This window comes from Nycticebus coucang, chromosome X (genome assembly GCF_027406575.1).
Source record: "Nycticebus coucang isolate mNycCou1 chromosome X, mNycCou1.pri, whole genome shotgun sequence".
In the NCBI taxonomy this organism is placed as follows: Eukaryota; Metazoa; Chordata; class Mammalia; order Primates; family Lorisidae; genus Nycticebus; species Nycticebus coucang.
In genome coordinates this window covers 165,415,333-165,428,187 of record NC_069804.1, presented here as the reverse complement: position 1 = coordinate 165,428,187, position 12,855 = coordinate 165,415,333, and the positions used below count along the sequence as shown (strand labels likewise).

The 12,855-nt window shown below is 42.2% G+C and overlaps 2 protein-coding genes across 8 annotated transcripts in view; one reads left to right on the top strand and one right to left on the bottom strand.

The window, feature by feature from the left end:
- MAP7D3 (MAP7 domain containing 3) overlaps window positions 1-6,533 on the top strand; it is a 38,508-nt gene extending 31,975 nt beyond the window's left edge. For all 4 annotated transcript variants that reach the window (XM_053580030.1, XM_053580028.1, XM_053580027.1 and 1 more), the window contains 4 exons: window positions 1,709-1,817; window positions 2,918-3,107; window positions 4,324-4,595; window positions 5,032-6,533. In XM_053580030.1, coding sequence (XP_053436005.1) covers window positions 1,709-1,817; window positions 2,918-3,107; window positions 4,324-4,595; window positions 5,032-5,039 — 579 coding nt within the window. In that variant the 3' untranslated portion in view covers window positions 5,040-6,533. The remainder of the gene's footprint in view (window positions 1-1,708; window positions 1,818-2,917; window positions 3,108-4,323; window positions 4,596-5,031) is intronic.
- Window positions 6,534-10,456: 3,923 nt separating this feature from the next.
- FHL1 (four and a half LIM domains 1) overlaps window positions 10,457-12,855 on the bottom strand; it is a 65,956-nt gene continuing 63,557 nt past the window's right edge. For 3 of the 4 annotated variants that reach the window (XM_053580023.1, XM_053580024.1, XM_053580022.1), the window contains one exon: window positions 10,457-11,970. In XM_053580023.1, the coding sequence (XP_053435998.1) occupies window positions 11,816-11,970 (155 nt within the window). In that variant the 3' untranslated portion in view covers window positions 10,457-11,815. Of the gene's footprint in view, window positions 11,971-12,381; window positions 12,582-12,855 lie in introns of all 4 variants that reach the window. The other variant, XM_053580025.1, reaches the window with a different exon arrangement.

The following is a 12,855-nucleotide window of genomic DNA, read 5'->3' as shown; positions in this document are numbered from 1 at the left end:
TGGTAGTAATGAGATGAAGTATCGCATTTGTATTTCCCTAATGTTAGAAAGGTTGAGTGTGTTTTCATGGTTTTAGTTCGCTTTCATGTTTTCTGTGTGAAATGCTGCTTTAGGTCTTTTACCTAAAACTTTTCAGTTGATTTGTCTTTTTCTTATTCATAATTCTTTCAGTGTTCTAGATACTGCTGCTTTTTGCTTATGTGTCGCAGGTATCTTTGCAGTTTATGGCTTGTCTTAATGTTGTCTTCTGCTGGATAGAAGTGCCTCATTTTAATGTTGTTGAATTTATCAACATTTTCTGATGACTAAGTCAGGTACCTTTTACATATGTTTATGGGCCATTTGGAGATTCACTTTGGTAAGGTACCTTTCTGAGTCATTTGCTCATTTTCCTATTTTGTCACCTACTATGATTAAGAGTCCTTTGGATTAAAAAAGAAAGAAAGAAAAAAGAGTCCTTTGAATATATGTTTTGCAGGTTAATTCTGCCATGCTATAGTTTGCTTTGCATTCTCTTAATGTTTTTTGATGAACTAGAAATTTATTGTTTGAGGTTTTTGTTGAGAAACTTAATTTAATGAACTCAGATTTACCATTTCTTTTCTTATTTTATTTATTTATTTATTTATTTATTTTTTGTTGTTGCAGTTTTTGGCCGGGGCTGGGTTTGAACCCACCACCTCCGGTATATGGGGCTGGCGCCCTACTCCTTTGAGCCACAGGCACCGCCCTACCATTTCTTTTCTTTATGGTGAATGCTTTTAAGGTCTGTTTCATTATTATATGTGTATCATATGTGTACCCCAATATCATGTCTTTTAATGGAACACATGCATTCAAGGCCTTTTTTTCCTCCACACTTTAGGTTTTTTTTGTTTGAGACTGAGTCTCACTATGTCGCCCTGGGTAGAGTACCGTGGTGTCACAGCAACCTGAAACTCTTGGGCTTAAGTGATTCTCATTAAGTAGCATGAGAATTTAGAGTAGAAACATTTCTTTCCATCTTTTTTATTTTTATTTTTTTTTTTTAGACGAAGTCTTACTTTGTTATCCTTGATAGAGTGCTATGGTATCATAGCTCACAGCAACCTCAAACTCCTGGGCTGAATTGATCCTTTTGCCTCAGCCTCCTGAGTAGCTGGGACTATAGGCACCCGCCACAATGCCTGGCTGTTTTTAGAGACAGGGTCTTGTTTTTGCTGAGGCTGGTCTCAAACTCATGAGCTCAAGGAATCCACCTGCCTGGGTCTCCCAGGGTGTTAGTAGTATAGGCGTGAGCCACCACACGTAGCCCAGAAACATCATTTCTAAAAAGTTATGGAAGTTACCATCTCAAGGTTCATTCAACTCATGGGCCTGAGAAGTTTTACGTCAAGCAGCAGCCCAAAGTTTTTAGCTATTCACTGATTGACCCTACTCTGCTTTAGTGAGGATCCCTGGCAGACAGAGAATGAATACCAACCCAAAGCTCTAATCCCTTGAGTCCTGCTCAGGAAATCTTTCATTCTTGAGTGTCATTTCCTAGCTGAAAGATGCAACTAGGGCTACCTGTCCCTGTCTCTTATCAACTCTTGGGTCTAGTTAGACATTTTACTTTTAGTTGAAATGATGAAAGTTAGTGATTAATTCAACTTTGAAATCTGACTTTGAAGTTTTAGCCAGGATGATTAAATATTAGAAATAATTATATTTTCTATTTTAATCATAGGCTGCAGAAACATCCAGCAGAAAAATATATGATGAGGATGAAGCCGACGATGAGGATGAGTCTGAAAGTGACGATGATGACTCCTCTTTCGATGACATGTTTCCATCAGGTTTGCTTAGTCCTAATGTTTCTGTTAGTCAGCATTGAGAAGCTAGAATGCCTAGAGTCATTTGCAGGTCTTCTCTGTTTCTGAGCTGTGTGGCTTTGGGCAGGTCATTTAACCTCTTTGTGCTGTTTTCCCATCTGAAAAAGGAGAAGCTAATGTCCTTCTCCTGGGGTGGACATGAGATTTCAATGAGATAAATAAATCTCTATAATGCTAAGTGTAGTGTCTGACATGTGGTAAATACTTAATAAATATTAGCTGCTGTTACAATAAAGGTCGTGCTAATAGACTATAGGTGGCAGCTTTTTCTTAGTTGAATATCTGGCATTTCATAGTTCAGAGCCTCATAAAGTATCTGTGATTGACCACAGGTAGAATTCTACTTTCTGCCTCAGTAAGACAAATTGAAATGTGTCACGCTATGAGTGCCCTCCCAAAATGTATTGCTGACTCCCTTATGAATAGGAACCACTTTATAGTAGCAGTAATTGGCATTTCAGAAAACACTATTTGTCCATATTGATTCTGTAGGCAGATTTGAACAGGTAAGTCAGGTCTTCTACTAGGTGCTGGGGATGCAGAGATGAAAAGATGTAACCCTCAGCTCTAAGGAGCCATAGCCAGTGAAAAGACAGACACATGAACAAATAATGATACTACCACAGATTTATTGAGTTAAAAGAGGTTTGATCAAAATTCAAGAAGAACATAGCAGTAGAAGCCCCTTGGTCTGCCTTTGGACATTGAGGAAAGCTGAAGGTAGGAGGTAATGCTAGAGGTGAGACCAGACTCAGAGGTGGAATTGGCTAGGTCGGTGATCAGGGGGAGGCATGAGAAACTGAGGCAGCCCTGCCTCTGGTCCAACATTCTTTCCTAGCAAGGGAAAGAAGATAAGTTCCTTCAAGGTAGCAAGTGTGTGTTGGGCAGTGGTATGGGCCCTGACTCAGGAAGGTGAAGCAGCTCGGGGGCTGCAGGGCTGCTTCACTAGAATATTGGTGCCTGACTCTGCCTACCTTCACCATCCTATCAGGACCAGGACCTTCACTTTTTCTTGAATTTGTCATTGAAATTCCAGTTTTACTTTTGTTCTTTTTGTTCCCTAGCCATTCAAAATGGCAGAGGTTCACCTACCAAACTCAGAGCCAAGAAAATGTCACACAGGCTGATGTTTCTAGAAGCCACTACTGGCCAGGTTCATAAAGAGACGAGAACATATTTTAATGGCGATTTGAAATTCTTCAGACAAAAAGGCATGAGAGAGAGAGACCCTTTGTCACAGATGAAAAGTTCAAGGTAAGTCACTCAGTGAAATTATCCAAATAAACTGGGGGATTATGATTGGCATTCTTAGAATGCTAAATGACATTATTGATTGAGCTCATAGTTTGTACTAAACACAATGTTAGACACTTCACAGAAACAAAATGGCCTTGCTAGGTGAGGGTCATGATCCCCATTTGTGCAAAGAAACTGAGAAACTGAGCTGCAGAGAGACTTAGGGGCCTTATTTGTTCAACATCACACAACTGAAAGGGTGGATCCCAAATTCAAACCCACATACATCTGACTCTAAACTGCTTTTGTTCACAATGGGTAACGTTGTCTCATAAAAGCCAGAGAAGGGGACATTAATTGAGTGACTGCTGTATACCAGGCATTTTATACTACCTATGTAGTATTTTAATTCTCATTGTGACTCTGAGTTTGATAGTAATATCCTCATGTTACATATGGGGAAATGGGGTCAGATGTTCGTTGGGAAAGCAGGAAGAGATTCTTGGAAGGGGACTTATTCAAGTGATTTCCTGAAAAGACGTGAACCTGGAGACAGGAGTCTGGAAACAAGGCTCATGGAAGCCAGAGTCTCCTAAGAAGCAGATAGTGTGGAAAGAGCACTGGAGCTAGATAGATAACCTTTATGGCTGTGTCCCTACCTTCTGGTGCTTCAGTGGTACCCTGAGCCTTTCTAGATACACAGTAGAACCTCCCTATATTGACCACATCCATAAGTTGACCTAATTTCCATAGATCAGTCATATACCTCATGTATGTATCAGTACAGTAGGCCTAGTTCCTTATGTTGACCAGTTTGTTAAAGTCCCTTGGGTGGTCAACTTACAAAGGTTCTATTGTGATTTGAAAACTAATGTGTTCTGTGATCTCTTGGGTTCCTTCCATCCTTCCTGATCTATGATTCTGAAAGTTTATTTACTTCCAAAGCATTTCTTAGAAGTAAATTAAAATGATACAGCATTTTTTTTTAGCTGGGCTTGGTAGCACATACCTATAGTCCCAGTTACTTGGGAGCCCGAGGGTGGAGGATTATTTGAGCCTAGGAATTTGAGGTTTCTGTGAGCTATGTATGCCACTACACACTAGCCCAGGTAACAGAGAGAGGTGCTATCTAAACAAAAAATAAAAGAATATGGTTTCCTTCAACACCGAGCCTTAGTTAGGGAATTAGGGATTTAGGAATAATCAATATTCTAACCAAAATATCTCTTTCCAGACCATCCACCAAAAGACCAACCAGACACACAACAAAAACCAGAAAAGTAAACAGAACCAGCAACACCGTAAGATCTTCCCTGAGTTTGAATTCAAACCAGGAGTGGATCTGTGACAAGATGAAGGACATCAGAAGTCACCCAGAACCATCAGTGTCACATATCCCTCCTGACAGCCACAAACACAATCTGGAAGATTCTATGACATCTTGCCAAAGTCCCCAAACATCTTTAGATGAGGAGACAAGCAGCAAACCTGCTTCTTCTCATTCAGGTAAGGCCTCATCCCATCTCCCTTTTGCTTGAAAGGCTGTTGACCTTGAACCTTCCCCTGCTTCTGGTTGTCTCAAGGAAGTCTTTTCAAACTCAGACTCTTGAGCTCTCTATCCACTGGCTGCTTGACAAACATGCAGATATCCTTTTAGGGTAGAAGGTTAGGGAGATATTTGAATTAGTCTCGATTTGTGTTTCAAAACCAAAAGGCCTTTTTTTTTTTCCTTGAGGCGCTCTCTTTGAAATTAAGAGAAATAACTTGGGCACATTTGGGAGTTGGGGAAGTGGGGGACATTTTGAAAGTACCAGTGTGTCAGCAACTCTGGGGTTGGGGCCATCAAGGGTCCTGGGTATGTCCCAAAGGAAGGCTAGGGCCAAGTTTCCAGGAGAGCAGCATCTTCTTTACTAACATTTCTTTTCTTTTTACTTCTGGTCAGATGACTAAACCTCATGCAGCCTGGGAGATTAATACACCTGCTCCGAGTAGCTCGACCCCCAGGTCCATCTTCCAGAATTTTCCTGCTTCTGACTTGAACCTGGCAAAGGAAATGAACATCAAAAAAAAAAGGAAAATAGAAAATATCAAAAGATCAATTTGACGTGCATCTCAGAAGATGTTTATATCATCTTGTTCTCTTGTGTATAAGCAAGAGTTCTGAGTAAATAGTCATTTTGGTTTGTTTTCCTTGAAAAATCACGATTGTCTCTCATTCTTGTGTTTTCCTACCAATGTGTGTGCAGGAATGAGTGTGCATCAGGGATGCTTTCCTAAAATGGTAACTGTCAAGTTTCTAAAAGAATCTTAATTAAGGACTAACTCTCTTTGAGTATATATTTGAAATCTTGAAGTAATGTTTTTTCTGTTTACCAATAACATTAATTGGAACAACTAAAATCTTACATTTGACGTTGCAGAGAACATAATGGATTATGCAAGGGACTCAGGATTACTCACCAGAGCTGTGTTAGATTCTTTCAAATATACAATAATGAAGGTTGCAAAATACAGCAAATTGTATTTTGCCATTTCATATGTATATTTTTAGTTCTGTCGTCATCTCTGCCAGTGAGTGCATAGGCAGTGATACCCTCAAACGCTGGGAGTCTCTGAAGGTATAATATTTGAGCAGTCAGCATCTTTCACACTTTTCTCAGCATTTCCTTTTAAAGTACATTTTGGGAGTTATTTACAAAAACATGTATTATTTTTATTGTGTACATAAAACAATACTTAGCTAATGTCTCTTGGAATATGTTCAATTCCTCTAAATGTTTAATGTTTAAAGTATTTTTCTGCTGCCATTCTACAGTCCTATCCTTCTGAGTTTTGGGCTTGAGATACATAACCAAAATTTGCTTGCCTTTTTCTAGCCATTGGTGCCTGTGAGTACGGGCTCAGTGTTGTCCTTCAGTCCCCATGATAGGCACACGGATACACACGTGGATATGCGCGCACACGTATGTACACACACAGGATATAGGGTTCCATAAAACTCAATCCCAGTTAATTATCTTAATGCTAATGAGTTTCAGTGTTGAATTACAAATAGTTAGAACCAGGCCAGTGTTCCTTTTGGCCACCAGTCTTGGATTAGTAAAAAGAGGTAATAATTTTTCTGATTTCCTGGTTTTTTTCTACTGTAAGTTCTGTACGTTTGTTATAGCTTAGAGCAGGGTGCCTTAGATTTAGAAACTGTTTTTCTACACTTGCTCTTTAATATAGAGGGCAGAGGCAATCACCCAACAAATGAATTTCTGATATTCTTCTGCACAAATGCCACATGTTGCAACACTGTTACACCTCCTTATAAATGTATGCTATATGAAATAAACTTTGCAGACAAAAGAAGGTTTTTTTTTTAATTATAATTATTTAAAATGCACTGATAGTTTATAAAGGTGACACCAATTGTTAGCCAAGCTGTGAACACCAGGCAACCAGCAAGTTCAATAAAATAGTAATCAAATCCTCTGATTTTCCTCTTTATCTAGTTGGTGATTTGGCAGAATTCCACTTTTGGAACAGAAAGATGTATGTTTTGAAACTGGTTTTCCTACAAGTTATTTCAGTGTTTGTCACCCTTCCCTAGCATGGCTCTGACCTAGAGTCAAAGCGTATTATAAATACTAAAGTGTCTTTTTATTGTGGTAAAATTCACATAATGTAAAAGTTGTCATTTTAGCTATTTTATTTATTTCTTTGGAGACAGTTTTTCACTTTGTCGCCCTCGGTAGAGTGCTGTGGCGTCACAGGTCACAGCAACCTCTTGGGCTCAAGTGATTCTCTTGCCTCAACCTCCGAAGTAGCTGGGACTACAGGCACTGGCCATTAACACCCGGCTATTTTTAGAGATGAGGTCTCACTCTGGCTCAGGCTGGTCTTGAACTCCAGGCAATCCACCCACCTTGGCCTCCCAGAGTGCTAGCATTACAGGTGTGAGCCACCACAACTGGCCTCATTTCAGCTGTTTTAAAGTGCACATTCACAAGGTTGTACAACCACTCCCACTGTCTAATTCCAGAACATCTTTATCACCTGAAAAGTAACCCTGTGCCCTTTAGCAGTCGCTCCTCCTCCATCCCCCAGACCTTTTAAACCTCACATTTAGGGTCTGCCCTGGATGAAGAAAACCCACTTGCCTTTTAAAGTCTGGGTACACGTGGTCATGCAGTTACTGTGGGTGTTTTTTATTTTTTAAAGTTATTTTTATTGATACATAATCATACAGGTTTATGGAGTATGTGTGATATTTTGATATATGCATACAATGTGCTGTGATCAAATCAGGATATATAGGCTATCCATCATCTCAAACATTTATCATTTCTTTTTGTTGGGAACATTTCAAATCTTAGTTACTGTGTTTTTTAATCCTCATCTCTTAAATGTTCTGAGTCTTTACTTTCAAATCTTAAAATGTGCTTTATTTCACTACTTTTTATTTGTAGTAAGGCCAGGTCCTTGTTTATCCCTGGTCTTTAGGGTCAGGTGTTTATGAAAATGGTGACAACTACTCTCCCTAGAGCATTGTAAAGCTTTCTAGATACATCTGAATCAACACAAATGCATCCCATCCCTGTCAGAAGTCCTATCTCCTGTGCCTCATCTAAGCTAGGAACTCTTCATTACCAAGTCTGGCAGCTATTCCTACTGTGTGAGCTGGGTGTTCCTGTTTACAACTCCTGGGTGGTAAAGCAACCCCCAAGGGGTGGGGAACCTGAGGTCTTAAGACCCCATGTGGCCTTAAGTGCAGCCATTCTGTTGAACCCAAAGTTTACCAAAAAAGTCCATTGGGTGCAGCAGAGAAAGATGAAGCTTTTCTTGCCTCCTTTGGTGCTTAAAAAAGAACTACCTTGAAATCAGAAGGCTGTAGGATCTCCACCTGTGTGAGGTGCTCCCTTCACATTTTCCTTCCTCTCTGGATAGTCTTTTGGGGATTTCTTCCCTGGGGAACAGATTCCTGGCCTTTACCAGTGGATTCTGAAGATCACATTTTCTATCCGGTGTCATCATGGGTACTATGTGGAAAGAAGCTTTTAACAGCTCAGATCCCCTGAAACCATAATGCAGTATGGAATATGCGAGTCACTATGAAAGTTTTGAAACATGCTGTGGTATGATTCATTATTTCACTTCCAAGTTAGTCAACAGTGTCCTTTCAGATTCCCCTGGGCCAGCTTGCCTGGCTTATTGGTGTTGCTGGGAGGGCTTCATTTGTTCCATGCATATATGGATTTTACGGTTTTTGATTTTTGTGTATCTCAAAACTTTTGTAATGACCTACATACCATAACAAGTGCTGTAAAGGACCTTACCCTGAAGACCAGAATCCCAGCCAAGAAGGTTGCTGGGATTGCACGTTTCCCCTCTCTGAGCCCTATTCCTTATCTGTCAAATGAAGGAGGCTAAACTATAATCTCTAGTTCTGAGATTCCACCATTCTCAAATGCCACTAACTTACTGTAGCCAGAGCCAGAGGATCAGTAGGCATGAAAGCAGCTGGGGCCAAGGATCTAGTCTGTTTGCAACTGCCCATGATATTTTATCTTACCAGGGATCAATTCCCTTTGTCACTTTCAGTGCCCCTCACATCTGTTTCCTTGCCAGCATGGTTGGTTGAAATGTGCCCCAGAAGGGCTTCCTTGCCTTTGGTCTCCCAGCCCACCCATCCTGATAACAGGGTTTCCAGATGAGTCCTAGACACCATCTAACTAATTTCCCTAACTGTGCTTTTAACAACTGGTTAGGTTTGCACCTAAGATATGAAGTACTTTGTAGGCAACATTTTCAATCTTCACAACAACCTTACGAGGCATGGATATTCATTTATGTCCACGAGGATACTGAGATGCGTGGATATTGGCATTTATTTTTATTTATTTGTTGAGAGAGTCTCACTTTGTTACCCTGGGTAGAGTGCCATGGCATCATAGGTTACAGCAACCTCAAACTCTTAGGCTCAGGTGATCCTCTTGCCTCAGCCTCCCAAGTAGCTGGGACTATAGGTGCCTGCCATGACGGTTAGTTTTTCTATTTTTGGTAGAAACGGGGTCTTGCTCAGGCTGGTCTCGAACTCCTGAGGTCAAGGGTTCCACCTGCCTTGGCCTCCCAGAGTGCTAGGATTACAGGCGTGATCCACCTGGCTCAGCCCAAGACTGGCTAGGTTTAAAGAGCTTAAAGAAAGGTCTCGAGGGAGACAGAAAGATGTTCCGTGTTCTTAAAAACACATACAGTTTTTTACTGACAAGTTTTGAGTCCCTTCTCAAAAGGCAAATGTTAGCAACAAAGGGGTTCTGCCCTTTGCTTTTATTACCCTTAACCTGGAGCCAGGAAGGACTAACACCTTCTCCTCTATCCCCACCCCTTCTCTTCCCTCCCCACCATGCCTGTAGCTGAAATGTAGTTTGACAAGGCGCTCTTGTGGCTTAGGGACCCTTCACCAGGAGAATGCAACACATAACCTGCTGCATAGGTGGGACCTCAAGGTAAACAAAGTACCTGGTGTGTGGTGCTGATTTAGAAGCAACTGGGGCGGCGCCCGTGGCTCAATGAGTACAGCACCGGCCCCATATACCAAGGGTGGCAGGTTCAAACCCAGCCATACCAAACTGCAACAACAACAAAAATAGCTGGGCGTTGTGGCAGGCGCCTGTAGTCCCAGCCACTCAGGAGACTGAGGCAAGAGAATGGCCTAAGACCAAGAGCTGGAGGTTGCTGTGAGCTGTTATGCCATGGCACTCTACCAAGGGTGACACAGTGAGACTCTGTCTCTAAAAAAAAAAAAAAAAATAGAAGCAACTGGGGAGCTGCCAAGTATGACCAACCTCCACCTCCACCCACGCCATCCTGTCCCTTATCCCTAACTGAAGTATAGGGACCCAAACAAGTAGCACCCCCAATAAGCCACATCCACTAGGAGGGGCAAGGGTCTTGCTCAGGCCGGCTGATGGAGGAGCTGCAGGCAAGGAGATGGTGGTGTTCAGCCTGAACCCTGGGTTCTAGAGGGCACCAGGGAAAGGGGCAATGAGGAAGCACCCAACCGAAAGGGCCGATATGGCTTCTTAGTGACAATGCTTCGTCTGGGGTTCCCTCCCCAAGCCCCACCATCATAGACAAAATCAATTCATACCTATTTAAGGATATAGAAACCTGGAAAATACTATTTGGGACCAGAAGAGTTTCTCTTTTTTTCCTTTAAATCAATATGTTTTTTACAGGTTTAATTTGTTTATAATTCCTGTGTTCCATGCAACTGCCCTGGACTGAGTACATCCTTAAAGGAAAAAAGTCACTCAGGTGTCTGGGGTAGTACTGTCACCTTATAGCGATTACACTGGGCAGAATTAAAAGACAGAAGGCAATTTATTTATATGCTGTTTTATTTCTGCAAGGATACACGGAAATGTTAGATGATAATAGCTAATGACAAATGCAGATATGAGGCCTCAGCTTCTATAACCACACCTACGAGAATGTTAATATGTATTTGTCATCACATGTTTACTTTTGACATTGTCTCATTATACCATGTAATATAACAATGTAGAATACAGTAAGTAGGTGACCCTGCATTTCAATAATCAGTAGGTGGAAATCTGGGTCTGCCTATGAGGACATGGCCTCCCTACTCCTCCAGAGATCTGGCTAAGCTCTTGAGGAAAAGTCCTAGGAATCACAAGAGAGGGAACTTTGAAGTCCTCAACAAATGGACAAAGAGCAGACAACTACTATGTTACAAGGGATTCAACTAGTCACTGTTTTGAAATGTCAGATCCATGCTGATGATAGCCCTGGTGCCTGCTCAGATACCCCTCTAGAGTTTTATGGTTACTTTTATAGGATAAAATTCAACACTGCAGAATGTCTGAGGGAGCTAGATTTTCATGCAAGTTTCCAAACCCATAAAATATTCTGCTATTAATTAAAACAAAAATATTAATTAAAAATGAAAAGGACAGCAGGGTTAGTTTTGTTAAGCCTCCAGAAGTATCTGCTGTGACGATGTTCCTCTAAAACAGGCTCGTTGTTTCAGATCTGCCTACACTTTCCGTATCACCTGCATGTTCCATGCTTTAAAAGTAGGAACGCTCAGAAAACATGCCACACGTGGAAATCAAAAGTTAGTACAGGGAAAAGGTCAGTTTAGAAGGACAACTAAGTTCAAATGTTAGTTTTCTGGAAATTTGTATTAGTCATCTGAAAGCACAGAAGAACAGAAGGAAGGTTAGAGTTCTGATGAAGTTTACCATGCATGTTGCTAAGTTTTTTCTGCTCACGGGAAAGGGTGAGCAGCGAGTTGGAGCAGCCGCTGCAACTCTTGCGCTTCGTGTCATATGACTGACTACATGTGGGTCCCAACTGACCCATGAAAGACATGTCAGTGGGGGATTTATCTCTTATGCTTCTTGCTTACATCACTAAGTGGCTAAATGGTTGGTACTTTTCTGCTCTATGAGAAACATGCAGAAGAGCTGATCTAAGTTTTCATTTTGTAACTGCAGCAGGAGAGAAATTAACTTTGCTGCAGGGCTGCTTTTTGCTAAGTCCTAGTATGATCACCGTGTGCCCTTACTGGAATAATACTGTAAAATGGGAGAGAAGACAGAAGGATCAACTTTAAAGAGATGAAAGACCACTCTTGCCCTATTGATGGTGTAGGGCAGAGAGGGAGGACACAAAGAACATGAATTCCATTTTACAGGACAGGAGCCCCTGTCACTTTACAGCTTTTTGGCACAGTCAGGGCAATACACTTGCTCCGCATGGAAAACAAAGCGCTTGTTGGCCAGATTCATGGAGCACTTTTTGCAGTGGAAGCAGTAGTCGTGCCAGGATTGTCCTTCATAGGCCACCACACTGGAGCCTTTACCAAACCCTGGGGAAAAAACAAAAGAAAACAAGAGAGACAGCTGAATGAATACAGGTGAGGAAGTCAGGAGTCAGAGAGTTAAAATGACGACCTGCCCCATTCACCACGACAAGCACACAGAGTCAATGTCTGCCCAGCTCCCAGCCTCCCACTCTGTTCCACGTGCACAGTCCCCCACGCCGCCGCCGCTGCCGCCGCCGCAACCCTGCTACGGCTCTCCAGAACCTGAGAAGATGCCGCAGCTTAGCTCAGGTATTCCCTGATTTAAAGACCCCACATTCTCATGCCACCGCGCTACTGCCCTGCGACGCGCACCGACCTCCCAGCATAACCAGTTTCTTTGATTTAGGTCAGGACCATGGCATCAAAGTGGCCACCAGGAGGCAAACTTGGGCTGTTCGTGGGGTGTGCACTTACCGGGCCTCGAGGAGCTGCTAAGCTTCGATTTTTTCTATAAAGAACCACCACCCATGAGGGACAAGTCCTCTCTCCACCCGGATGCCTGCCCCGGAGGTTGGCGCTGGGAAACAGGGTGAGAGGCAAGCGTTTCCCGTGGCACACTGGGGGCTTCCTAGCTTTAGTGACTGGGTGGCTCACTCTTGACACAGTCCTTTTCCCTGAGGATGGCAAAAGTCTTCTCAAATGTACATTTCAAGGCTCCCCGGGAAGATGGGAAAATTGGAGGCAGGGGAAAGGGCCCAGGGCACGTGGATGGCGGCACGAAATGAGGAATGAAATGATTAGCTTTGCTGACCACAAAAACAAAATAAAGCAAAAGCAAAATACCTGCCAAAAGGCACCTCTGAACTAGCCTTCAGGTGGGGGGTGTTATGATCCCACATTATCGCTTTCCAGCCGCCCTCCCTCCCACCATCCCTTTCTACCCTCTTC